We start from the raw sequence: 26,745 nt of genomic DNA on the forward strand, positions 1-26,745 counted from the left end.
AAAAAAAAAAAAAAAAAAAAAAAAAAAAAAAAAAAAAAAAAAAGAAAGAAAAACCAAGTAATAATGATAATAATTGTTCAGGTGGAGCTCTGCCTCACCCCCCTCCTCTTAAAATTTGCCCAGTCTCAGAAAGCCTGCCAAGTGGTGGCTCCTCCCACAGAAATGCTCAAGACCATACCTACAGGATATTTTTTTTAACCTACAAGGTATTTAAAGGGCCTTCTAAGGAAAGGCCATGTTCCCCTCTTTCCTGGGACCACCTGGGAATGCTTTTCTCAGAATAAAACCTGGACTTTAATTCGGTTCGATTTAGACTGGTCTGATTTATTGCATTGGTGGAGTTACCCACTACCAGAGGATGTTTTTACTTAATAATAATAATAATAATAATTTGTTTAAAAGGCCAGGTGTGGTCACAAACACCTTTAGTCTCAGCACTCCAACGACAACAAGGCTAAGTAGTGAAATTCTGTCTCAACTATTTTTCATTTTTAAAATTATGTTTATGAATGTGTGTCTAAGTATGGATTTGGATCCCCTAGAGCTGGAATTAGAGATAGTTATGACCAGAACGTAGGTGCTAGGATCCAAACTCCAGAGCTCTAGAAGAGCGGCAATCATTTTAAACGAATGATCCTCCTTCCCAGCAACTGACTTTCCCCTTTTTAGTTAACTGTTAGATCTTACTTTTCCTTTCCATTTTTAAAATTTGTTCCGGTTTTGGTTTGTTTGTTTGTTTGTTTGTTTGTTTCTGGTTTTTTGAGACAGGGTTTCTCTGTGTAACAGCCCTGGCATGCCACCACCACCTAGCTTTTTAAATTCTTTTTCGTGTTAAACAAGATGAGATAGCTGAATCAAAAACTTTTAGCTGGGCAGTGGTGGTGCATGCCTTTAATCCCAGCACTTGTGAGGCAGAGGCAGGAGGATCTCTGTGAGTTGAGCCAGCCTGGTCTACAGAGCTAGTTCCAGGACAGCCAGGTGTGTTACACAGAGAAACACTATCGGGGGTGGGGGGGGGATGTTGTTATTGTTTTTCTTTAAGTCAGGGTTTCTCGGTAGAGCCCTGGTTATCCTGGAACTTACTCTGTAGACCAGGCTGGCCTCATACTCGGAGATCTGCCTGCCTCTGCCTCCAGAGTGCCAGAACTGAAGATGTGCACCACCATGCCTTTTATTTTTGAGACAGTCTCATATGATGCTAGCCTCCAATTTTACATAGTCAAGGATAATCTTGAATTCCAGATCCTCCTGCTTCCACCTCCCAAGAGCTAGGGTTATTTCTGAGTGTCATCACACCCAACATATGAGATACAATGAGATCCTGCCTCAAAAAAAAAAGAAAAGAAAAGAAAAAGAAAGTTAAAACAAACTCATTAGGATGTGTTCTAAATCCCAGTACTGGGGAGGTGGAGGCATGCCCTTCTCTGGGAGCTTGAGGCCAGCAGGTCTACAGAGCAAGTTCAGGATGGCTAGAGCTACTATAGTCAGGCCTCATCTCAAAAAGAAAGGGAAAGAAAATTGGGATGACTGGTGAAATGGCTAATTGGGCCTGAGAACCCAAATTCAAACCCTAGGTCCCTTAAGATGGCAGGGGAGAACTAAACTGCCAAGAGTTGTCCTGACCTCCACGCCACACTACCGTTGAGCTCCATCTCTGCCCGACTTGACATTCTAAAAATTTCTTAATGTAATAGGAAGCTGTAGAAGTATTTAGAAACATGACCTGTGGTGAGGGGAGTAAACGAGTGGTATTTTCTGTTCAGACCCTAAGACCAAAGAACCTCCCAACCCTGGTGCAGCTATGGAGATAAATCAGAGGAGTAACAAGAGGTTGGAGAGATGTGGTAGCCCACACTGCTCTAACACAGTCCTCCCTCCTCAGCCTCCCAAGTGCTGGGTATCCAACGTACCTGCTTTAAGATTGTTTGCTACAACAGGGTGGTGGTGCATGCCTTTAATCCTAGTGCTCAGAAGGCAGAGGCAGATCTGTGAGTTCTAGCCCACCCTGGTCTACAGAACGAGTTCCAGGATAGGCTTCAAAGCTACAGAGAAATCCTGTCTCAAAAAACCAAAAGAAAAAGAAAATAATAATGCTTGCCTTTAAGCAAGCTTGTAGGGCATTTTTTAATTAGTGATTAATATGCGCAGGCCCATTGTGAGTGGTGTACCCTGGGCAAGTGGTTCTGGCCCATATGAGGAAGCAAGCTGAGCAAGCCGTGGGAGACCCTAGTAAGCCATACCTCTCCTTGTCTTCTTATTCATTTCCTGTTCTAGGTTTCTGCCTTGATTCCTGCCCTGACTTCCCTCAGAAATGGAGCATGACCTGAGAGTTGTTAACCTGAAATAAACCCTTTCCTCCCCAAGTTGCTTTTGGTCATGGTGTGTTATGACAGCAACAGAACTGAAGACAGTTCCCACAGCCTTGTTTGAACACTTGGTTCCTAGCTATTGGTGCTGGTGTGGAAGGTCCTGGGATCTTTAGAAGTGGTGCCTCTCTGGAGGAAGTGGGTCACTGGGGGAGGACCTTGAGCTTTATAGCCAGCTCCATTTGATGTCTGTGAGCAAGCTGCCTCTTCTCCCATCACCGTGCCTGCCACCACGTCTTCCCTGCTGCCATGAACTGTGTCCCCAAACAGGGGAGCCAAAACATACCCCTTCTTCCATAAGTTACTTTTTTTTTTTTTTTATGACTTATCTATTATGTATTCAGTGTTCTGCCTGCATGTATCCCTGCAGGCCAGAAGAGGGCACCAACCCAGTTACAGATGGTTGTGAGCCATCATGTGGTTGCTGGGAATTGAACTCAGGACCTTTGGAAGAGCAGGCAAAGCTCTTAACCACTGAGCCATCTCTCCAGCCCCCATAAGTTACTTTGGTCAGGTATTTGAGTACAGTGAAGAGGAACGAATACAGGTGATGTGGTGGTTTGAGCGGCAACAGCCCCCATAGGCTCAGGTATTTGAATGCTTAAGTTTCTTGTTGGTGGGACTTTTGGAAAGTATTTGGAGGTCTGGTCTTGGAGGAGGTGTGTCACTAGTAGCAGCCTTTGAGGTTTCAAAAGCCCAGACCAGGCCCAGCCTCACTCTCTCTGCTTCCAACTCTACTACTGCTCCAGCACTGTCTGCCTGCTCCCACCAAGATGACTTTGGATTCACCCTGAGACTATAGGCCACCAATTAAAAGTTTTTTTAAAGTTGCTTTGTTATAGTCTCTTCACAGCAGAAAAGAAACCAGGACAGATGCATATCTTCTCCATTTCTTCATGTTACTTTGCTGCTTTCCATCTGGGTCCAAGTTTCTTCTTCAATAAAATAAGAAGTGTAGGCCAGGCAGTGATAGAAGACGGTTCTCTCCTTCCACCTCCACACGGGTTCTAAGGATAAAACTCAGGATGCAGCAGGCACCTCTACTCACTGACCCATCCTTTGGAGTGCTTTGTTCAACAGTTCTCTGTAGCTTTGGAATGTTCCTGGAACTTGCTCTGTAGACCATGCTGGCCTCGAATTCACAGAGATCCATTTGTCTCTGTCTCCTGAACACTGGGGTTAAAGGCGTGCATCACTACCGCCCAGCTGGAGCATTTTTTAAAAATAATTATTTTATTTTCAACTATGTGTATATATTTGTGTATGAGCTTGTAAGTGTAGATGGCCACAGAAGCCAGAAACATCAGATCCCCCTGGACCTGAAGTTACAGGTAATTGTGAGCTACCTGGTATGTGAGTTGAAAGTACAACTCTGGTTCTCCGAGAGCAGTATGTACTCTTAACTGTTGAAATACCTCTCTGGCCCTCACTGAGCATTCGGACAGTCTGATTCTTTAAAATTTTTTGGGAGGTCTTATGGAATCTCAGAATGGTCTCAAAACTTGACTACTTAGCCACAAATGACCGTGAACTTCTGATCTTCCTGGCTCTACCTGCCTGGTGCTAAGACTAAGACTACAGGTGTTCAACCACACACTCACTTTATTTGGTGGTGAAGATCAAACTCAGGGTTTCAAACTTGCTTAGCAAGCATTCTACCATCTGAGCCAGACTCCCAGCTCCTCTAACACAGCTTCTTCAATCGGTTCCTCCCAGCCCGGCACAGTCCTTTGCCTCCTTCCACCTCTGTATCCATGTTGTTTCTGTCACATCTTTTTCAGGCTTTTCCCATGCCTTCCAATTCCAAAGCTGTTTCCTACGCTGTCCAATTCGGAATGCTGTTCCTACTCTCACCTCCTTTAACTAATTAATCTCTGTTCATCCTTAAGATCTCAGCTGATTAAATAAGTAGGTTTCTCATGATGCACTTCTTCCAACTATAATTAAACTAATTATGCAATTACTTAAAAAGTCTGTCTCAGGTAGACTACAGGGACCTGCATACCTTAGTTATTTTATATCCCCAGGGATGAGCACTATTCTTAATCCACATGCATTTATACTATCAGTGAAGGAAGAAAAATGCTTTGAGGCACCATATGGATAGACTTTAGAGCCACTTTGAGTCACCAAAATCTTTCCTAAAATCTATTGATGACCTTTGATGGAATGATAAGGTACTTATTGTCTTAGGTGACAAGCTTTGGACCTGACACCTGCTTCCTTTGGATAGCCTCTGCACACTCACTATTGTACCCCATCTTTCATAATTCTCTAAGCTGAGATCCCTAAACATTTTGGGGGTTCTTCCTAATCCTAAATTTAGATACATACTGGAGCAGGGATTGATAAAAATTCAAGTTTTGTCTTTTAAACCAATATATTAATATTACCCAGGCGTGGTGGCACACACCTTTAATCCCAGCACTCAGGAAGCAGAGGCAGGCAGAAGGCTGTGAGTTCAAAGCCAGCCTGGTCTACAGAATGAGTTCCAGTACAAGTTAAAGATAGACAGAGAAACCCTATCTCAAACAAACAAGTCCCACGCAGCAGTCCTGAATCTGAGCTGTCCCTGAGGACAACAACTTCCCTCCCAAGCCTAACAGAACAAGTCAAGTCAAACAAAGCATATGCTCCAAGGGCTTTATTTTCTCAGGCGTAGCAAGCAACACTTAGCAGGGGAGCTGAAAGGGAAGCTGGGAAACGATGGCCTCAGTATGGGTCATTAAAGGGATACAGAGGGTGTCCAGCATCTCTGGGGACCATCTTCCCATCCATCTGAAAAGAGAGATGAACAGATGAATGCATTAGCAAACACTGACATTCCCAAGACCCATGGCATGACCTCCAGTTCTTCTGAAGAAGTTTACCTCTCTATAGCACTACGACAGCTGACATCAGCAGGACCCAAGCCTCAGTTAATGTTTACATTGACAGTGATTCCAGCATCAAACCCACAGCCTGGTACATGGTTAACCTTGCCCTTAAGACTTCGTAGTATCAACTGGTATAATGCAGCTAGAATCTGTTTACTTCCTTATATGTAGCAGACTTCAACAAGGTCGACAATGTTTCCTGAGCTCCTATTTTTTTTTTAATTTAATGTGGCATGAGGGCAAGTTATCCTTTTTTTTAATTATTTATTTTTACTTTATCCGTGTTTTGCCTGTATGAGAGTGTTTGACCCTGGCATTACACAGTTGTAAGCTGCCATGTGGGTACTGGGAATTGAACCTGGGTCCTCTAGAAGAGTAGTCAGTGCTCTTAACCACTAAGCCATCTCTCCAGCCCCCTGAGCTCCTCTCTTATTATTTAACTGGAGAAATTAAATAGGTCACAAGATCATCAGGAAGCAGGACTGAGACTCACACGTTATGTCCATTATACCTGAGTCATACTAATTTTCCCCAACTTCAAGAGAATGAGACCACTGAAGCAGAGCGTGGTGTAGCCCAGAACTTGGTAGGCTGAGGCAAGAGAATGGAGTGTAAAATCTGCCTGAAAGGAAAGAAAGGGAAACAGAAAGGCAAAGGGAAAGAAAGAGAAATCAGGCAGGAAGAATGGCAGGAGTTCAAAGCCAGCCTGAGCCACACAGTGAGCTGCATAAAAGCAAGAATGACAATGTAAGTCCCTGTCTCAAAAAAAAAAGATGCGTGTGGGGATAGGCCTGGTGGTGGCTCACACCTTTAGGCAGAGGCAGGCAGACCTTTGAGTTCCAGGCCAGTCAGGGCAAAAATGTAAGACCCTGTCTCAAAAAAAAAAAAAAAGAGGAAAGGAAGACAGGAAAGGAGGAAGCAAAGAGAAGAAACAAGCAATGCACCTTGAGTAGCAATCCCACCAACATTCTGCCCCTTCTCCAGTCAGCAGGCCTGAAGTCACACCTGGGCCACCACACCCCAAAACTCCTCTTCCCTGTTCCCTGACTCAGGATGGTTACATATCTTTACCGTAATCATGGGCACAATATACCGCCAATTTTTGTTCAGAGCATCTAATTGCTTCATCTCCTCGGGGCTAATGGTGAAATCAAACACCTGGGGGGGGGGGGGGAAGAAAAATCAGCCTTGTGAGTGGTAGCCTGAGTCTCTCAATACCGGCCTCTTAGTAGGTAGAATCGGGCATCTCCATCTCTCTCTCTCTTTCGTTTTTTCAATAAAGGGTTTCTCTGTGTATCTCTGGCTGTAGATGGACCAGGAACTCACTCTAGATGGACCACACTGGCCTTGAACTCATATAGCTCTGCCTGCCTCTGCCTCCTTGAGTGCTGGGATTCAAGGTGTGAGATTAAAGAAGACAGAACCTAATGATCAAATACCTGAATGTTCTGAAGGATACGCGAAGGAGTGACGCTTTTGGGGACACAGATTACTTTCCGCTGAACCTGCCATCTGGGTGGGGAATGAAAATAAAGAAAATGAATTAGCATTCAGAAACATTTTAACCATAATGCAGCCCTCCGTCCCTCCCTAATTCCTAGACCACCTGAGCCCCATTAGAATAGATGACATGCCTCATGGTGGCCTCACTTCAGCCCATATGGAAAATCCTCAGTCCTACTCAGGCAAATTAAGGAGGGAAAAAAAAAAAAGTGCCCTTTGAGCTGGGTATGGCAGCTCATCCCTTTAATTTTAGCACTCTGGAGGCAGAGGCAAGTGGATCTGTAAGTTCTTGGCCAACCTGGTCTGATGGAGGAGGGTCATCTGTCTATGTGTTACTTTCATTGGTTAATAAAGAGACTGCCTTGGCCTTTTGATAGGGCAGGAAATTAGGTGGGCGAAGTAGACAGAACAGAATGCTGGGAAGAAGGGAAGTGAGGCAGTTGCCATGATTCTCCGACCTGAGATGAGTGTAGGCTAGAATCTTTCCTGGTAAGCCACCACCTCGTGGTGCTACACAGATTATTAGAAATGGGTTAAGCAAGATATGAGAGTTAGACAAGAAGAGGTTAGATATAATGGGCCAGGCAGTGTTTAAATGAATACAGTTTGTGTGTTCCCGGTAGCCGGGCGGGACGAAAAGCAGGCCTGCTCACCTCATCACTACACTGGTCTAGACAGTTGCAGGCCAGCCTGTCTCAAGAAGAATAATTTCCTCAGTCCTTGCCACCCAATTAGGCCTTTCCCCTACCTTAAAAATGTCCCATACCTGAGCAAGATCTGGGCTGGAGACCGGCCATGTTTTTCAGCAAGTGCCAAGACCACTGGATCCTCAAGCAGGACTGGCTCGCTGGGATGGCGCCAAGCACGATCAGAGGATCCCAAAGGGCTATACGCAGTCACCTCCAAGCCTCGTGCTTGACAGTGGGCAATGAGCTCATTCTGGGCCAGGTATGGATGGCATTCCACCTGAAACGGTGAGCAAACTCTGGTGCCACAGCCTCCACTGTGGACCTCTAGGCCCACTGTTTGCACTGGTGAGTTCATGCTCTTCCAGGACTTCAAATCCTTCCACAACACTTTGGACAACTTGCAGTCTCCACTGAGGAGATCCATCACCTGATTACCCATGCTCTGCACACACAACCCACCTTCCATTCATCTGTTTGTAGTGCTCACCTGCAAGACAGCTGGGCGCACAGAGGCCACACTGAGGATATCATCAATCTGCCGACTGTTGAAGTTGGACAAGCCCAGTGCTTTCACCAGCCCCTTTGCCACCAGTGCCTCCAGAGCCTTCCAGGTGTCCTTATAGTGGATGGAGTCATATCGCATGGTCCCATCGGCATTCTTGGGAAAGGGATTGTCTCCCCGCCTGAGTGAAACAGAGCCCCCCAAGTGTCAGCAAAGATGTCAGGCTTCTGCCCTTCCTGCTTATCTAGCTATTCTATGTGCTCCACTTTAAGACCAAGGGATGAAGTGACAAGAATTAGAAACAGCAATGCTTTCTCATCCTTCTAGTTTATAACTCAGGTATGACATCTATATGGAAAGCCCATCCTTTTTCATAGGCCTGGATTTTGTATTTTTGGGTCTTTGTTTGGTTTGGTTTTTAAAGACAAGGATTCTGTGTAGCACCTGCTGTCCCAGAACTAAATCTGTAGACCAGGCTGGCCTCAAAGTCAGAGATCCACATGCCTCTGCTTCCCAAGTACTGGGATTAAAGACATTCAACACCATGCCTGGTTCAGGGGCTAAGAGTCTATCTTCTTTTCTCTAGTACACTTCCATAATGCCATCTTCCTCAAGGGGTGTTTTTTTTGTTTTGTTTTGTTTTTTTTGAGACAGGGTTTCTCTGTAGCTTTGGTGCCCGTCCCGAAACTAGCTCTTGTAGACCAGGCTGGCCTCGAACTCCCAGAGATCCACCCTCTCTGCCTCCCAAGTGCTGGGATTAAAGGCGTGCGCCAACACCGCCCGGCCCTCAGGGGGAGTTCTGTACACCTGACAAAGGCACAATGCTGATGCAAGACATCTCACACCCTCTGTTGAGAAACATTCACAGCCAAAATCTTGGGGGGCCTACTATAAAAGAGCAGCATGTTTCCTAATTGAACAACAGAGTACTAGATAGAGACCACTCATATAAACATACGGTATACACTAAGTGTTCCTTATTATATACCTAAACTCCTGGCTGCAGAAAAGGTAAGGATCCCATGGTACATAAGTTCATCTGCTTGTTGCACAGCTAAGTGTTCTTACCCCATTCTGTAGCTGTGAATATGATAAATTACTAACACTACACACCCAATCCCCAAATTCCAGAAAAAGTTGCAGAGGCAAGGCTTACTCGAAGGCATGAGGCCAATGTATCAAATAGAGGTCCAGATACTCCAACTGGAGGTCAGCCAGTGTCTTCCGAAGGGCACCTTCTACATCCTCAGGGTGGTGCTTAGTGTTCCACAGCTTGGATGTCACAAACAGCTCCTCTCGAGGCACTGCCTTGCCTGGTCCCACATTCTCCTTCAGGGCCTCCCCAATCTCGGTCTCGTTGCCATAGACAGCAGCACAATCAATATGACGGTAGCCTACACTAAGGGCATGCTTGACGGCTGCTTTCACCTGCCGGAGGGAAAGGAGATTTCAGTTCCACTAGTCGGAAAGGGGAAGGGGGAAGGACTATATTAAGGCTGCCCGTGCAGGTCAGAGCGGAGAAGATGAAAAATGATTCTAGGCTTGGGATATAGCTCAGGTAGTGAAGTGCTTGTGTAACATGTATGAAGTCCTAAATTTGAGGTTTTTTTTGTTTTGTTTTGTTTTTTGTTTTTCGAGACAGGGTTTCTCTGTAGCTTTGGTGCCTGTCCTGGAACTAGCTCTTGTAGACCAGGCTGGCCTCAAACTCACAGAGATCCGCCTGCCTCTGCCTCCCGAGTGCTGGGATTAAAGGCGTGTGCCACCACCACCCAGCTTTAAATTTGAGCTCTTGAATGAACAGAGTGTGCTGGCTTATGCCTGTAAATCGGCACTCAGAAGATAAAGACAGGAGGAACAGAAGTTCAAGTTCAAGTCTGGAGAGATGGCTTGGCAGTTAGGAGCACTGGCTGCTCTTCCAGAGTACCTGGGTACAGTTCCCAGCATATACAAGGTGAAACACAGTATTTGGTAACTCTGGTTCAGGGGATCAAATGTAGTCTTCTGACCTCTGTGAGCACCAGGTACACACCCGGTATACAAACATAACTAAGGCAATCTATTCATAAACAAAAAAAAATAAATAAAATCTAAAATTTCAAAAAAAAAAAAAAGAAAGAAAGAAAAGAAAGTTCGCCTCAGTGCCTTTTATCCCAGAACTCAGGATGCAGAAGCAGGCAGATCTCTGTGAGTTTGAGGCCAGCCTGGTCTACAGAGTAGTTCCAGGACAGCCAGGGCTATACAGAGAAACCTTGTCTTGAAAAACAAAACAAAACAAAAATTCAGCTAAAAATCTTCCCTAACTCTTGTCTATACAGTTGACCAAGTAACTTCCCAAGCTTTTGACTATGCTCCCAACTCCAAAATACGTACTTGGGAAAGAGCCAGTTCTTAAAAGCTAAGTGTGGGGGCTGGAGAGATGGCTCAGTGGTTAAGAGCATTGCCTGCTCTTCCAAAGGTCCTGAGTTCAATTCCCTGCAACCACATGGTGGCTCACAACCATCTGTAAAGAGGTCTGGTGCCCTCTTCTGGCCTGTAGACATGCACACAGACAGAATATTGTATACATAATAAATAAATAAACAAATAAATATTTAAAAAAAAAAGCTAAGTGTGTAGGACAGGAGACATAATCACAATACAGGGTGGGAAGTAATATATGGGGACTCAGAGCAAGACTCTAACTCTACCATAACAATGCGTAGAGATGCAGAGAGGCTCTACAGGCTTCAGTCTCTCCTGAGTTAGCTGGGGAAACTAAGGATTCATGGTTGTCCCTTTTTTCCTCATCTCTTCCCACTACCCTTAGCCTTACAAGAACCATAATAGGGGTTTACTAGGGAAAATACAGGGCCTCTCTTGCAAATCTCTCCGATCCTCTGACAGAGACTCTAGAAGATTCCCTCCTCTTCCCGATCCCTCACCTGGCCAGGCTCACTCTTCCATGTCCCCAGCCCAATCAGAGGCATCTTCTGTCCAGTGTGCAGGAGGACACAGGAAGCCATCGTCTCCTAAAACATAGGGGAAAATAAACGGTGAGGAAGTTAATGCTGCCTTGAGCCTAGCCACCCACTGCTGCAAAACATGGTTCAGAAAAGGGTTAGAGATAGGAGTGGTGCAGTGTGGGGAGCAAATACCTTGTGATATAAGGGCCTATGAGCAGAGACAGAGACAAGCAACCTGAAATCAACCAAACCCAGTAGCTCCGGGACAGACACTAACCACACTACTAACTTGGCTGGCCTTCACACAGCATTCAAAGACTCCAGTTTCTGAGAGGGAGAGAGTAGCTCAGTGGTATAGCACTTAGCAACACCCACCTAACACAAACCCAGCCTAGAGATATGGCCTGTAATCCCAGCACTCAGGAAACAGAGGGTAGAGGATCAAAAGTTCCAAGCTAACTTGTCTCAAGAAATCAAAACCTTTTCCCAATACTCAGTGACTTCTAGGCCAGCCAGGCTGTTAAAAAAAACAAAACCAGGGGGCTGGAGAGATGGCTCAGTGGTTAAGAGCATTGCCTGCTCTTCTGAAGGTCCTGAGTTCAATTCCCGGCAACCACATGGTGGCTCACAACCATCTGTAATGAGGTCTAGTGCCCTCTTCTGGCATGCAGGCATACACACAGACAGACTATTGTATACATAATAAATAATTATTAAAAAAAAAAAGAGCCAGGCAGTGGTGGCGCACGCCTTTAATCCCAGCACTCAGGAGGCAGAGACAGGCGAATCTCTGTGAGTTTGAGGCCAGCCTGGTCTATAAGAGCTAGTTCCAGGACAGGCTCCAAAGCTACAGAGAAACCCTGTCCCGAAAAACCAAAAAAAAAAAAAAAAAAAAAAACCAAAATGTACTGGAGGGCTGAGCAGATAAATGACCTGATGACCGAGTCTGATCAAGGACTCACAGGCAGTGGAGGAATGCTGACCCCACAAGTGGGCCTCTGACACTCATGCAAATAAACAGAATAACAACAACAAAATGAATGTGCTCATGTAATCACAGAATTAAAGAAGCTGAGACAGCAGGATCACTGAGTGTCCAAGACCAGACTGAGAGACCAGGCAAGACTCTGTCTCAAAATAAAACTAAAAAGGGGAAGCTGGAGAGATGACTCAGTTCGTGAAGTACTTGCCACTCAAACATGAGAACCGAAATTCAAGCCTAGCACCACATAAAAGCCAGGTATGGCCTGGGCGGTGGTGGCACACACCTTTAATCCCAGCATCTGGGAGGCAGAGACAGGTGGATCTCCATGAGTTTAAAGCCAGCCTGGTCTACAGAATGAGTTTCAGGACAACCAGAGAGACCCTGTGTGTGTGTGGGGGGGGGGGGGGGGAGGGGGTTTGAGCCAGGCATGATGTCACCTCCATTCACATTTGTAAGCATATTTTATATACATGTTTAACACAAACAAGTATATAAAATCAATCAATAAACCTGGTCTATATAAGAGCTAGTTCCATGACAGCTAGGGGTGTTACACAGAGAAAGCTTGTCTTGAAAAAAAAAAATAATAATAATAAATAAAATAACGCCTTTAATCCCAGCACTCGGGTGGCAGAGGCAGGTGGATCTCTGTGAGTTTGAGGCCAGCCTGATCTACAAGAGCTAGTTCAGGACAGGCTCCAAAGCTACAAAGAAACCCTGTTTTGAAAAACCAAAATGAATAAATAATAAAATTAAAATTAATCAATAAATCTCTCTCTTGGGAGCCTGTCCTGAAACTCACTTTGTAGACCAGGCTGGTAAATAAATCTCTCCCTCTCTCCTGCCTCTGCCTCCCGAGTACTGGGATTAAAGGCGTGCGCCACCACCGCCCGGCCTCTCTCTTTTTTTAAAAATTTACTTATTCATTATGTATATAATATTCTGTCTGCATGTGTGCCTGCAGGCCAGTAGAGGGCACCAGATCTTACTATCTTACTACAGATGGTTGTGAGCCACCATGTGGTTGCTGGGAATTGAACTCAGGACCTCTGGAAGAGCAGGCAGTGCTCCTAACTGCTGAGCCATCTCTCCACCCCCAAAATAAATTTCTTTAAAAAAAATAAAAAGATTGAAAGGGGGCTAAAACTATGGCCCTATGATAAAAGTGCACACCTGGCTGCTCAGGACCCTATGTTTACCACAAAAAAAAAAAAAAAAAAAAAAAAAAAAAAAAGAGAGAGAAATGTGCTGGTCTTTCCCAAGAGTCAAAGGCAAAAAGTCTTTCCTACAAAAAGAAACTAAACAAACAACTTCAACACAGCACAAAAATAGTGAAGTACAAATCTAAGAATTTTCAACAGATCAAAAACAGGCAATTAGATTAGGGCATGTGTCCACAAACTGGGAGTTTAACTCCCAGAACCATATAAACCATAGTTGTATAAATTTGTAATCCCCGAACTCTGGAATAAAAGCAAAGGGATGAGAAATTCAAGGTTATCCTTTGCTACGTAGCAAGTTGGAGGCCAGCATGAGTTATATGAGACCTTATCTACAAAGAGAAAAGGCTGATTGTGGCCTTTGATCCCAGTACTTGGGAAGCTGAGGCAGAAGGATCTCTGAGTTTGATGCCACCTAATACCCGTGTCAGTATGGTCTGGTGGGAGAATCAGATAGCATTACAATGTGATGAGCTTTGGCCAAAATCTGCACAAAGGCACACATGGATAGCGGCAAAGACTGACCCACCCAGGACTGGAGGTGATACTGGAGCCCAGCTGAGGCAAGGGAAGCCAAGCAAAGCAGAGCAAGCCTGTAACCCAAACATTTGGGAGGTAGGGACAGGAGGATCGGGAGCTGATTTATATGCGTCCCCCGCTACATATTGAATTTGAAGCCAGCTTGGGCCACAGGAGACCCTGCTTACTATGAAAAAAGAATAGGTGTGGTTAGTCCCAGTACTCAGGAGGAAGAGGAAGAAGAATCTCTGAGTTTGAGGCCAGGCTGGTCTACATAGTAAGTATTAGGACAGCGAGGACAACATAGAGAGACCCTGCTTCAAACAAAACAAGTAAACAGGTGGAGCAAACCTGTAATCCTAGCCATTTGGAGGATGAGGCAGGAGGATTGCAGGTTCAGCAGTTAAAGAGTATTAAATGCTCTTCCAGAGGACTGAGGTTCAACTCCCAGAACCTACAAGGCAGCTCACAACTGCCTGTAACTCCAAGATCTGACACCTTCACACAGACACACAAGCAGGCAAAATACCAAGGCAAAAAAATAAATAAATTTTTTTTTTTTTAAAAAAGGGGGGAAAAAAGGCTGGGGACAAAATGATAAACCAGCCACTGCCTCCTTAGATTTGAAAGTCACCTTACAGTAAAGACAAACTAGATTCACTCCTGGTCATAATTAATTCTGTTCCTCAGGACTGGGCTATACCCCACCTTACCTACAGATGGTACTATACTACCTATTTCAGGAAATGGCAACCATGTCTTTATTTCCAAAGGTTGTCATAACTACCTTGTTAGGTTCTGTTTCTGAAACCCCACCGATTTCCCTGCCAAATTCCCCATCTAGAAACTCCCTACCCCTGAGCTATAGAAATCTTCCCCACATCCAATAATGATCTCTTGAACTTCACCTTAGGGGGAGGTAGCCTGTGTATACAAATAAATTATTAGTGTATAAATTAATTAAAATATAAATAAATTGATTGTTATAATTAATTTGGCCATGATAATTTGGGTTGATGGGCTTTCGCCTCACATCTTCAGAATTAACAACACCTCAGTGGTGGAATACAGACCCGACGTGCTTGGGACCCTGAATTCAGTGCTCAGTAAATGAGGAGTGAACAGGAGTTATCAAAAAGAGAAGGGAGAGGGAATATTTACTCCAATGGAGTAGAAATAACCTTTCCCCTTGATCTTAGCAGTACCTGCCAATAACATCTTTAGAAATATAAACTTTGTTCCCAAGTTTTGAAAGATGCATGAAAGGCAGGTAATAATACAAGCAAACAGACACACCAAAATTGTCTTTCCTACTATCTGGCTGAAAGAATTTTACAACCTAGTAAAACCTGAATATAAAAGCCATTCTTTCTGCTAAACCGACAACAAAACCAGTCAATCCAGGCAGCAAGCCAAACTGTCGAGTGCAATGATCTTTGTAACCACGGACTTCCTAGGGATCAAGCAAGGGGCTCTATGGCTAAGTTCCTGCAGGGGCTTCATATTAAACAATAACCTGTTTACTTTCCCCGGGTTTCTCCCACCACGTGAGAAGGCTCTGAAATTACGAGGGTGGAGACTAAACAAAGCCTAGCATATAGGGAACATGGAAGAAACTTTAATCTTGCCTCTTCATTCCTTTTGCAGGCAAAACTCAACACCAAAGGAGTGGAATAAAGGGCAGAAGAACAAAGGTCTGTAAAGAATAAGAACTTCCGAGAAGGGGGACGGAAGGGCCATGGTAGAAGACAGATTTCCATCAGGACAGAAGTAATCCTCCACGGGCCTGTGGTTTTCCAGCAGTCTGCTTTAGGCACAACAGCTTTCTAGAATAGCCTAGTAGAGTTGTTGACAAGACAGAAAGTGTTTCCTGACTCTGAGGACATTTCCCCTGAGTCCCCGAATGCCAGAGTCCTTTAACTTTGTCCCCATCCTCTTTCTTTCCTTTGGTCAAATTTGCCCTTTCTGTGACCATCTAAAAGCCTGACTTTCCCTAACCAGTTGAGTGTGTTTACTTCTTCTGGGCCTTTCTGCCTGCACAATCCACAGGTGCCTGGGGATGCGGAACAGTCCAGGATCTAAAGTTGCACAAGCCTGGTTTTTTTTTTTTTAATTTATTAAAGATTTCTCTCTCTTCCCCGCCTGGGTTTGAATCTCAGCTGCACTATGTCGAGATATTACATCTAAAGCAGCACGCACAATGCTTGCTCATTCTCTCCTTCTGTGTACTCTAACTCACCAAAGACCCAAGACCGGGATAGCAAGGAATAAAACAAACCAAACAACATGTTCACAGTATTATTTATGGAACTCTTTAAAAAGTTATCTGCCAGGCAATAGTAGCACATGCCTTTACTCCCAGCACTCAGGAGGCAGAGACAGGTGGATCTCTGTGAGTTCGAGGTCAGCCTGGTCTACAAGATCAAGTTCCAGGACAGATTATAGAGCCACAGAGAAACCCTGTCCCTGTCCTAGAACTAGCTCTGTAGACCAGGCTGGTCTCTAACTCACAGAGATCTGCCTGCTTCTGCCTCCCAAGTGCTGGGATTAAAGGCTTGCGCCACCATCGCCCGGCTCTAAAATATTTACTTTAAAGTCATTTAAGGGGGCTTTATCTTCTCCTGCATGTCTAAGAACCCTGCTTGGAAATCATCCTAAGTAAGTAATATTGATCCAGATTTTTTTCTATTTGCTGCATTCTATTAGGTCACTGCCTGGCAGCGCCTTTACTCACAGCACTTGGGAGAAACAGGCAGATCTCTGAGTTCAAGGCCAGCCTGGTCTAGAGAGCGAGTCCAAGGGCAGACAGAGAGACACAAAGAAACCCTGTCTTGAAAAACAAACAAAAAAATCCTGTTAAAAGCTGGTGAGGCAGAGGAGGGACATGGACTGACACAAAACAAAAATAAATTAAAAAAAAAATAAAAATAAAAACACAAGTCCAAAACCTCTAACTCTCTAAAAATATATACATGCTGAGTTAGGTGTGCAGGTGACAAACTTCCTAGGTGTGTGGGTGCACATCTGAGCCTACGAAAGGCAAGATGATTCCACAAGTTCATGTAACATACTAAGGCCCTGTCTCAAAAACACCAAAAGTAAATAAATATAAAATAAACATATACATTTCCTGAACGAACTCTTTCCCAGTGTATTTACACCAGCCTCCACTGTCCTGCCCTAGCTGTGACCACTACCTTCCCTTGCCTAAACCGGGCACTACTTTTAATTTGGACTTCTTCAAAATCCATAAACCCAATTCAATCACATGAGGCCTTAGCTCATACTGTTCAGCAATTTTCCCCAGACTAAAGTCCAGAGTTCTTGAAAACTGGCTCCCACATTCCTCACTTCCCCAACTCTTCATTTCAGACCCTGTGAAACAAGCACAACAGAATTCCTGGCCTCTGCACACTCTTTCCCCAAACTTCACACCTGCCTAGCTGTTACCATTGACCTAGCACCCCTGAAAATTCCCATCACCTTTGCACGATTGTCTTGTGAGAGAAAAGAGAAAGAGACAATGTGTGTGTACTTAAGGACTGTACATCTCACTGCATCCTTTTGTCCACACTGAGATGTCTCCCGACCTGGGCCATTTATCTGAATCCCTTACCATGCACACACAGTTAATGGAGAGATCTTGACCACTGGGGCTTTTCTTTTTGATTTAGTTTGGTTTTTCCAGATGCAACCTCAAGCGGCCCAGGATAGTCTTAAATTCTCTGCAGAGAAGAATGACCCTGAGTTCTGATTTTCATTCCAAGTGCTGTTTTCTTTTTCATTTTTCTTTTTTCGGTTTTTCGAGACAGGGTTTCTCTGTGGCTTTGGAGCCTGTCCTGGAACTAGCTCTTGTAGACCAGGCTGGTGTCAAACTCACAGAGATCTGCCTGCCTCTGCCTCCCAAGTGCTGGGATTAAAGGCCAAGTGCTGTTTTCATAGGCCTGAGAAACCACGCCTTGCAAGCCAGACAGCTCAGTTTACTGGCGAGGCATCTAGGAAATCACTAAGTCCATCATCTTCATTTCTTCTGGGAAAAACGCATGAGCACACGTGTGTGTGTATGTGTGTGTGTGTGTGTAGAGAATGAACTCAAGGTCTTATATTGATCAATTCTGCAATTCTACCTCTAAACTATACTCATGGGTTTGGTTTTGTTTTGTTTTGTTTCTTTTTTTTTTTTTTTTTTTTAAATTTTGAAACAGGGTTTCTCTGTATAGCCCTGCTATCCTGGAACTGGATTTGCAGACCAGGCTGGTCTCAAACTCATAGAGTTCGGCCTGCCTCTACCTCCTGAGTATTGTGATTAAAGCTGTGTACAACCACCGCCCAGCCACCTGCTAGTATTTGGAAAAAATATAAATTCTGGGCTGGAGGTGTGGTTTGGCTGGTAAAGTGCTCGTCCTGGGGTTTGATCCCAGCACTCCATTAAGGTAACAAACTCCAACAATTCCAGCAATCACAAGGCAGAGGAGGCATTAAGACCAGGGAGCCAAGGTCAACTTCGGCTTCGGCTATGTATCACAAGTTCAAGGCAAGACTAAGATATAAGAAACCCTGTCTTGGGGGTTGGAGAGATGGCTAGGCTGCTTGCTTAACTCTCGTTTCTCTCACAAAGCACCTGGGTTTGATTCCCAGAACCCAAATATCAGCTATCAACTTCAGTACCAGGGGATCCATTGCCTCCTTTTGACCTCCATGGGCACGAGGGACCCACACGGAGCATACATATATGCAGACAAAATCATTAATAGGCATAAAATAAATCAATCTTTAGAAAATATTGAGACTCTGAAAAAAAATACATATAAATAATAAACAATTCCACCGAGCCAGAAAGGATCATGCTGAAATTAAACCTGTATTACACATGGAAAAAGCGGAACCTTGGAAAAGGAACAGGCCTGATCAGAACCTAGGGAGAGAGATCCTGCAGTGCTGACTATGCACAGTCTAAATGGTAGAGTCCATTAGCAGTAGGCTCGGTGAAGGTTCGGGTATTTTCACTTAAAAAAAAAAAAAGCTCGGCAGCAACAGGATAGATAACGTCCAAGGTTTCTCAAACCTAAGGCGATGGCTTAATCAAGCTAATTTCTCGCCCCCACTTCCGCCACTTGCTAGAAACACGCCTGCATCTCCATTAGGAAAGGCCGAGGCTCCAGAAATGTCGCGCAGATGAGAAAACCGAGAGGGGGCAACCAAAATGTACAAATTCAAAGGTTTACCCCAGTTCTAGGGAAACAGAGGTTGAGAGAAACAGACGTTATCTGAGAACACACAGAATAGGAAGAAGAGCTCAAATCCGAAACGAAACCTCATTGTCTCAACGTCGACGCTCTCCGCTCAATCCCGGGGCGGACGCCGCGGCACTGAAAGGCCTAGCTTCTTCCTTGGGGGAAGGGCGCTTGGGGGAGGAAGGGAAGGAAGGGGCCAGCAGTAGGTAGAACTCACCTTGGCAGTGAGCGCAGGCTGCGGAGAAGACAATGTGGCTAGAATTGAGCTCAGCACTCAAGTAGTAAGCCGGCAGGCTTCGGCTTAAGTCTGGAAGCGAAGAGGAAGCCCCACCCCAAGGAGGAGCAAGGCCCCGGTTTCCAGAATCACGCGCAGGACGGAGACCCCCGCTGTCCTGCGAAGAAGAGGCGGTAGAAGCCAAACCAGGGACTTTACACATCCCTCCCCAGGAAGAGCTCACTCGAGAGCGAGCTGCTGGACGGGCCGGGGTCCTCAAACTGTGCCTGCGCACGGGCGACGTGGACGGTCCTGGGCGCTGGCCACGCCTTCAACCGTCCCACAATGCACTGCGTAGGCGCCTCTCTAGGCCTGGATTCCCTGTACTTACTGGAGAATAAGCGCCTCTGTGGTACCTGGTGTGTTTTTCGGTCCTCCCATCCCTCCAAGGGATGGCCGGCTTCTCAGAGCTGCCCTAACACTAAATTTGACCAGAACATCGACAATCTGGCCTCTCCAGACGCCATTCTAGAAAGTTATTGATCTCCCAGTCAATATCTTGCACTGGCACTCTGCTAAAGACTTCGTAAATAAGCGCTGGGGATGTAGCTAAATTACTACAGTGCTTGCTTAGTATAAAGTCCTGGGCTCAAATCCCAGCACTGCATAAAACTGGTTGTTGATCCCAGCACTTGGGAGGTGGAGGCAAGGAGGATCAGAAGTTTAAGTTGCTGAGACTGTAGTTCAGTTGGTAGAGTCCCTGGGTTCAAACCTTAGCTCTGCATGGTGGCACGTACTTCCATCTGGTCTCTCAGGATGCGAGGGCAGGCAGATTAAGACTTCAAGGCCATCCTCTCCTACCTACCTAATGAATTTGATGCCAACCTGGGATACGCAAGACGCTTGTTTAGAAAAAAAAATTAGGAATGCAAAGAAGCCATCCTCTCCTACACTGGGGGATGGAGGTGAGCAGAATCAGAAGGTTCAAAGTTTCTTGCCTCCTACACAGTGAGTTTGAGGCCAGCCTGAGACTCATGATTTCCTATCTAAATGGAAATACTTGGAACTGGAGAGATGGCCAAGGGTGCGGGGAGGGTGTAGAACTCTTGCTGCTTTTTCGGAAAACCCAGTTCAGTTCCCAGCACTCATGTCAGAAGATTCATAACGGTCTGTGACTCCAGCTCTAAGGGGGTTAACACTCTTCTGGCCTCCATGAACACCTGCATATAGGTGACACACATATAGAGAAATAAAAATAATTCATAAATAGAATTTTATTGAATCATGATATACAACTCTAGACATTTTATTTGCTTGGGGATTGATTTATGTTTGTTGGATTTGGTTTTTTTTTTTTTTTTTTTTTTTTGGTGTTGTTGTTTGTGAAACAGGGTCTCACTATGTGGCTCTGGCTGTCCTGGAACTCACTATATAAATCAGGCTGACCTCGAAATCACAGAGATCTGCCTAGCTCTGACTCCTAAGTGCTGAGATGAAAGGCATGCGCCACCACACCCAGACCTTTTTCTTTTCTATTTAAAACAAATTATTTCCAGCACTTGGGAGGCAGAGGTAGGCGGATCTCTGTGAGTTCGAGGCCACCTGGTCGACAAGAGCTAGTTCCAGGACAGCCAGGGCTATACAGAGAAACCCTGTCTCAAACAAAACAAAACAAAACAAAAAAACATTATTTCATTGGGACAGGAGAGATGGCTCAGTGGTTAAGAACACTGGCTGCTGTTCCAGAGGACCTGAATTCAGTTCCCAGTACCCACATGGCAGCTCACAAGTGTCTAGAACTCAAAGATCTGACACCCTCACACAGATATATATGCAGGCAAAATACAAATGTATTTATGCTTATAATCCCAACACTCTGGATAAGGACTGAGGCAGGCAGGAGAACTGGCCTAAGTTTAAGGCCAATCTGAGCTACAAAGCGTCCAGGCCTGCCTGAACTAGATAGTGAAAATTTGTCTCAAAAAATAAATAAATTTGCCAGGCAATGTTTGCTCACACCTTTAACCCCAGCACTCAGTAAGCAGTGGCAGACAGATTCTGTGAGTTTGAGGCCAGCATAGTCTGGTCTACAGAGCAAGTTCCAGGATAGCCAAGGCTACACACAGAGAAACTGTCTTGAAAAACAAAACAAAACAAAAAAAGTAAACTCAGATTGAACTTCATTGTATCAAAATTTAGAATCCCTCAAACACATATTAGCCCAGCAGATTTACCGTGAAGAGACACATACTATATTCCCTTTTGAACGAATCCTTGCAGTTGTCAAACAGGGAAGCGAGCCTTGAGAAGAGATAAGAATGAAAACCCTGCACAGCCTGACTTTATCAACCTGGAACAGATGCAGGGAGTCTACTGCCAGGCGGTTCCCTGTCAGCAGATCTAAACACAGTACGACTTGGGGAAAGGTTTCCAGGCAACAATCAGTCCACTCCTGGTGCACAATGAAGCGTAGGTGTCTCTACACCATAAGGGTGGGTCCTAGCTTAAAGGCCTGGAATCTAGTGTGGTCAATAGCACAGATCAGAGGGCCATAAAGTACTTGTGACATCTCCCCTAAGAGTGGACAACTGTCTAGGGAGGGAAGAGTCTGGGACCAGCACGCTGCGGAATTTCACAGCAAGAGGTGGGCAAGGTCTGCCTCCTCAGTTAGTAAAAGGGTTGCCAGGTTGTTCAAGAATCCAGTTGGCTTTCTGGATAGAATGCCGGTATTTGATTTGCATCTCCTCCACTGAGGAGACGCCCTACCTAATTAACATTCCTGGTTTCCTTAGTGCTTCTCTGAGAGTACAGAGACCTTTACCCCCGCCCCCCAACCCCAGGGTAGTACTTCCACCATCTTCTGCAAGGCCTAATGGACTCTCCATTCCTTTTCCTGCTGAATCTGTCTTCTGAAAAGTCTCAAGTCCAACAGTCAGTAGTGACCTTGCCAGTTAGTGAACTGCTGAGTCATTGCTGTGACCCAGAGGCCTTTTTCCCAACTCTGAGACTCAAGTGTCCATGTAAACTGTAACCTTAGCCCACTGAGCATTTTCCTAGTCAGGTCAGATGAGTATTATTTTCCAGAACTAATCTGTTTGCTCAGGAGTGTGGGGGATCAGGTCTCTAATCCTAGTACCTGGAAGTTAGAGGAGGCAAGGTCAGTAACTCAAGCTCAGCCTTGGCTATATAACAAGTAATAGGCAAATCTGGGCTACATGAGACCCTGCCACAAAATAAATAAAAATCGTAATTTTGAATGATATAGTTTATGATTTGGGGCATTACCCTAGTCTACTTTCTTTTTTTTTTTTTTTTTTTTTTTTAGTGGCGTACACCTTTATCCCAGCACTCGGGGAGCAGAGGCCCTAGTCTACTTTCTATTCCTGTGATAAAACACTGATCAACACCAACTTGGGGAGGAAAAGGCCTTTTTCACCTTACACTTCCATGTCACAGTCTATCACTGAGTGAAGTCAGAACAGCAACTCAAGCAGGAACCTGAGGTAGAGACCACGGAGAACACAGACTTACAGATACAATCTGGGTTACAGATACAACCCAGGAACACCTGGCCAGTATTGGTGCCATGCACAGTGGGCTGCAGCCTCCTGCACCAGTCTGTAATCAAGAAAGCCCTCCCCCGCCCCAGACATGCCCACAGGCAATCCCTCAACTGTGAGGGTCCCTCTTCCCAGGCAACTCGTATTTCTGTCAAGAAAAAAAAATATCCTCTTGCAGGGATATTAGTTTATACTATAAAGAGGCGTCTCTGCCTAAGGCACCTTCTGATTGGATTAATAAAGAGGTTAATGGTCAGTAACAATGCAGGAGAGAATAGGCTGGACTTCCGGGCAGAGAGGGAGAAACTAGGAGAAGGAATCTAGGTCTGAGATTTCACCAGCAGACTCTAGAGCAAGTCAGATGGCCTTACTAAGAAGAGGTAACCAGCCAGGCAGTGGTGGCGCCTGCCTTTAATCCCAGCATTTGGGTGAGTTCGAGGCCAGCCTGGTCTAGAGAGTGAGTTCCAGGACAGCCAGGGCTACACAGAGAAATCCTGTTTCAAAAAACAAAACAAAATGAGAAGAGGTAAACAAGCGACATGGTAGAATGTATATTTTAAAAACATGGGTTAATTAGAGCTAGTTGGGAAAAAGCCTAAGCTAAGGCCAAGCTTTCATAATTCACAATAAGTCTCTGTCTGGGTCATTATTTGCGGACTGGCTGTTCAAAGATAGTCTGACAAAGCTTGCTACACTTGTGGGCTTAAAACAATTGCCATTGCTTTAACAAAGCTCTATTTCTGTCTTCCTAGTGTTAGCAGAGATTTTAGGTAGAAGCCTGGGCCCTGACAGCCCCAACGAGCTAAGCCTGTTGGGTCCTGGGGGGTTGTGCAATGATGGGGATAGACCACCAAAGTCTAATAAACCAGAAACAAACTCTATTCCAGAAACAAGATTTCAGGAAAATCAGAAACAAACTTAAATATAAAAATAAAAAAACACCGCAGGGCACAGAAGCTTATCAGCTAGCTGAGATCACAGCCAGAGATGGTGTTTGTTAGGCTGTGGCAAAAGGCCAGTTTCTTTTTTTTTTTTTTTTTTATATTTATGGATTTATTATGTATACAATATTCTGTCTGTGTGTATGCATGAAGGCCAGAAGAGGGCACCAGACCTCATCACAGATGGTTGTGAGCCACCATGTGGTTGCTGGGAATTGAACTCAGGACCTTTGGAAGAGCAGGCAATGCTCTTAACCTCTGAGCCATCTCTCCAGCCCCACATGATTGTATTTAACCGTTGATGAGGAAAAAGATAGGGTGAGAATTGTATATATATAGGCAGATAGTCTCAGCCTTTACAAGAGTCTCCCTGTAAAAGAGTGGGGGTGATGGGGAGTTATATTTGGTCATTTAACCAAGCCTCCAAGAGCTTCTTATCTTTTGGGGCTTGGCAGGAAGGCAAGGCCATGGCTAAAAGATGTCCCTGCAGGCCAGAGAAGTCTGTAGATTGAATTAACCTACTGAAAGGAAGTCCAGCTTTTAAAAGCCACTCAAAACAGGGCTGGGCTGGTGGCATGAAGCAGCAGGGTTTTTTTTTGTTTTGTTTTGTTTGTTTGTTTGTTTTTGGTTTTTCGAGACAGGGTTTCTCTGTGGCTTTGGAGCCTGTCTGTAGACCAGGCTGGTCTCGAACTCACAGAGATCCACCTGCCTCTGCCTCCCGAGTGCTGGGATTATAGGCATGCGCCACCATCACCCGGCTGAAGCAGCAGTTTTAAACTGAGAATTAGCCAAGGTCTCCTGGCACAGGCTCTGGGGATTGGGCAGTCTCAGACAAACCATGTTGAGGCTAATGGGTGTTCCACCCACTGAGAGAGGCCTCAGCCACCCAGAGGGAGGTGGGTAGTTGATTTGGGGTGTTTGTAGAGTTTCACCCTGGCCTGGACCTGGAAGTCCCAACAAACAGACAGCAATTCTCCCCCAGTCAGAGGGTGAGGCTGGAAGAAGAAATGGGGGTGTGGGGGGGAACGCAGAGACAGAAAGAAAGCCAGGATCTAAGACTTAAACCTGAAATGAGCTGCCAGGACGTGTGATGCTTTCTGGATTGTAAGGACCTCCTAGCCCCTGATCCCCTGATGGAAGGGTACTTTTATATTCTGCATTATAAAGATACGTTTGTGCTACAAACTATAAAGGGAATCTGTATGTACATTTTTATTAATAGCTTAGTAAGTACACACCATGAGTGGTTTCTTTGTTCTAAGTCAGCCCAGGTGCTCCTGGAGGAGTACAAGGTTGAAATCATCAAATGTTAAGCACACTCAGTGGTTCAAGACGTGCCTGAGGGCAAGATCGAGCCGAGGAGCTTACTCAGCATTCTGCCAGGCAGCACTAGTGAGTTCCACACACAACAAAGGAGAGGACATGGTCGGAGGAAGACATGTTGGCGATGTTGGGAGAGAATGAGAATGAACATGATCATGGATGCATGTATGAAATTGTTTCTAAGTGCCTGAGAGGCTGGTGATGGCTCCGAGTGGGCAGCAGTGCTTTCTGTGTGAGCCTGAAGACCTGAGCTTGATTTCCTAGAGCTTATGTGAAGGTGGAAGGAGAGATCCACCTGCACAAAGGTGTCCTCTGACCTCCACGTACATCCTGTAGCAAAAGTGCACCTCCTGCCAGGCGGTGGTGGCATAGCCTTTAGTCCCAGCACCCGGAGGCGTGTGGATCTCTGACAGTTCTAGGCCAGCCTGGTATATAGAGTGAGTTCCAGGACAGGCTCCAAAGCTCCATGGAGAAACCTTGTTTAGAAAAGAAAAAAAAAAGTGCATCTCTCAAACACATACACCTCCACAATGATAATAAATAAAAACCGAAAAGTTAAAAAAGAAATGTCTCATTCCCAAATCCACCCAGAAGAGATGATTGCCAGACATGCTGACTGTCACAAGTCAGGCAGCTGACTCGCTGACTAGAGAAGTTTTGTTCATTAATGGTCTCTTCACACAGTGAAGAAATAGCCCACAACAGAGAAGCAAGGCTGCGCTCCGCCATGGCTGGCTGCTCTTTCTCCCCCACCTCTTTCCCCTGTAGGAGTGGAAACGGACGGCAGTTTCGTGCTTGTTTGGTGTGGAGGTGTGTGATCCTTTGCCGATATATGCGTGTGTGGGGAACAGAAGTCAGCATTTCCCCCTTCCTGTTTTTGAGAGTCTCTCACTAGATTTGGAGCTCACCGGATTGGCTAGGCTGGCTATCAGACAAGAACTGAGAGGACTTCTAACACCGCCATGTCTGGCAGCACCACCACAGACAGATACCCCTTTTTGTTGTTGTTATCTTGTTTTGTTTTTTTGAGACAGTGTTTCTCCATGAAACAGCCCTGGCTGTCCTGAAATTTGTTTTGTGGAGCTCTAATTCACAGAGATCCACCAGCCTCTACCTCCCGAGTGCTGGAATTGCAGGCGTGGGCCATCACTGCCCCATTTCTTTGTTCTTTTTTGAAACAGGGTTTCTCTCTGTGGCCCTGGCTGTCATGGAGGTTGCTCTGTGGGCCGGCTGGCCTCGAACTCACAGACTACCTGCCTCTGCCTCCCAGGTGCTGGATTAAAGGTGTGGGCAATCACCCCCTGACTAAAAAGCTGGTTTTTGTCTACCCATATATGTGCCTACATGAGGATATGTGTGCATGAGTACAGTACCCGTGGAGACCAGAAGAGGGTGTCAGATCCCCTGGAGCCGGAGCAACAGGTGGGAGGATGGTTTAGAACAACAAGTCAGGGAGGACTGGAATAGAGCAGTATCTTCCGGAAGGGACCACTGAACTCATGAATGCACGTCAGCTGTGGTTGTCTGCAGACGATCAAGGCAATTGATACCCAGCATGCAGGAAAAAGAGACCCATAAGCACTCACCTCTAACTGAGGAACCGTTGACAGTTGATGGCTTTGGGGGAAGGGGAGTCAATTTTCTTTAAGGGTGCAGTTCCACACATTTTAAAACATCTGAGTGGATGGAGCACAAATTGAGCTCAGTGGGTTATTAAAAAAGAAGAGGCTAGAGAGATGGGTCGGTGGCTAAAAGCACTGGCTGCTCTTGCAGAGGACCCAGCTTTGGTTCCCAGCACCCACGCGACAGCTGACAACCATTTGTAACTCTAGTTTCAGAGGCGCTAATGCTCTTTTCTGAGGGCACTACAC

At 45.4% G+C, this 26,745-nt stretch overlaps 1 protein-coding gene across 2 annotated transcripts; it reads right to left on the reverse strand.

Annotated features, from left to right (window-relative positions):
* Window positions 1-4,995: 4,995 nt before the first annotated feature.
* Akr1a1 (aldo-keto reductase family 1 member A1) lies at window positions 4,996-19,377 on the reverse strand. Of its 2 annotated transcripts, XM_050131364.1 has the most exons (8): window positions 19,054-19,376; window positions 10,858-10,944; window positions 9,093-9,364; window positions 7,922-8,117; window positions 7,512-7,711; window positions 6,682-6,754; window positions 6,314-6,400; window positions 4,996-5,144 (listed from the first exon to the last, which is right to left on the reverse strand). In XM_050131364.1, the coding sequence occupies exons 2-8, from the start codon at window positions 10,936-10,938 to the stop codon at window positions 5,079-5,081; spliced, it is 975 nt and encodes a 324-aa protein (XP_049987321.1). In that variant the 5' UTR covers window positions 10,939-10,944; window positions 19,054-19,376; the 3' UTR covers window positions 4,996-5,078. The 2 variants fall into 2 exon arrangements, with proteins under 2 accessions (XP_049987321.1, XP_049987322.1); XM_050131365.1 differs by lacking the exon at window positions 6,314-6,400 and having other exon boundaries at window positions 19,054-19,377.
* Window positions 19,378-26,745: the final 7,368 nt, after the last annotated feature.

The sequence above is a fragment of the Alexandromys fortis genome, unplaced genomic scaffold (genome assembly GCF_014885135.2).
Source record: "Alexandromys fortis isolate MF-2015 unplaced genomic scaffold, M_Fortis_MF-2015_v1.1 scaffold_369, whole genome shotgun sequence".
Taxonomy (NCBI): Eukaryota; Metazoa; Chordata; class Mammalia; order Rodentia; family Cricetidae; genus Alexandromys; species Alexandromys fortis.

What these genes read in the sequence shown, in the direction of transcription:
- Akr1a1 (XM_050131364.1), bottom strand. Translation starts at nt 10,938, where the DNA reads ATGGCTTCCTGTGTCCTCCTGCACACTGGACAGAAGATGCCTCTGATT. An exon ending in GGAAGAGTGAGCCTGGCCAG is followed by an intron (nt 9,365 to 10,857) that starts GTGAGGGATCGG and finishes TCCCTCCGGCAG; the next exon opens with GTGAAAGCAGCCGTCAAGCA. An exon ending in GTATCCTTCAGAACATTCAG is followed by an intron (nt 6,401 to 6,681) that starts GTATTTGATCAT and finishes CCCCCCCCCCAG; the next exon opens with GTGTTTGATTTCACCATTAG.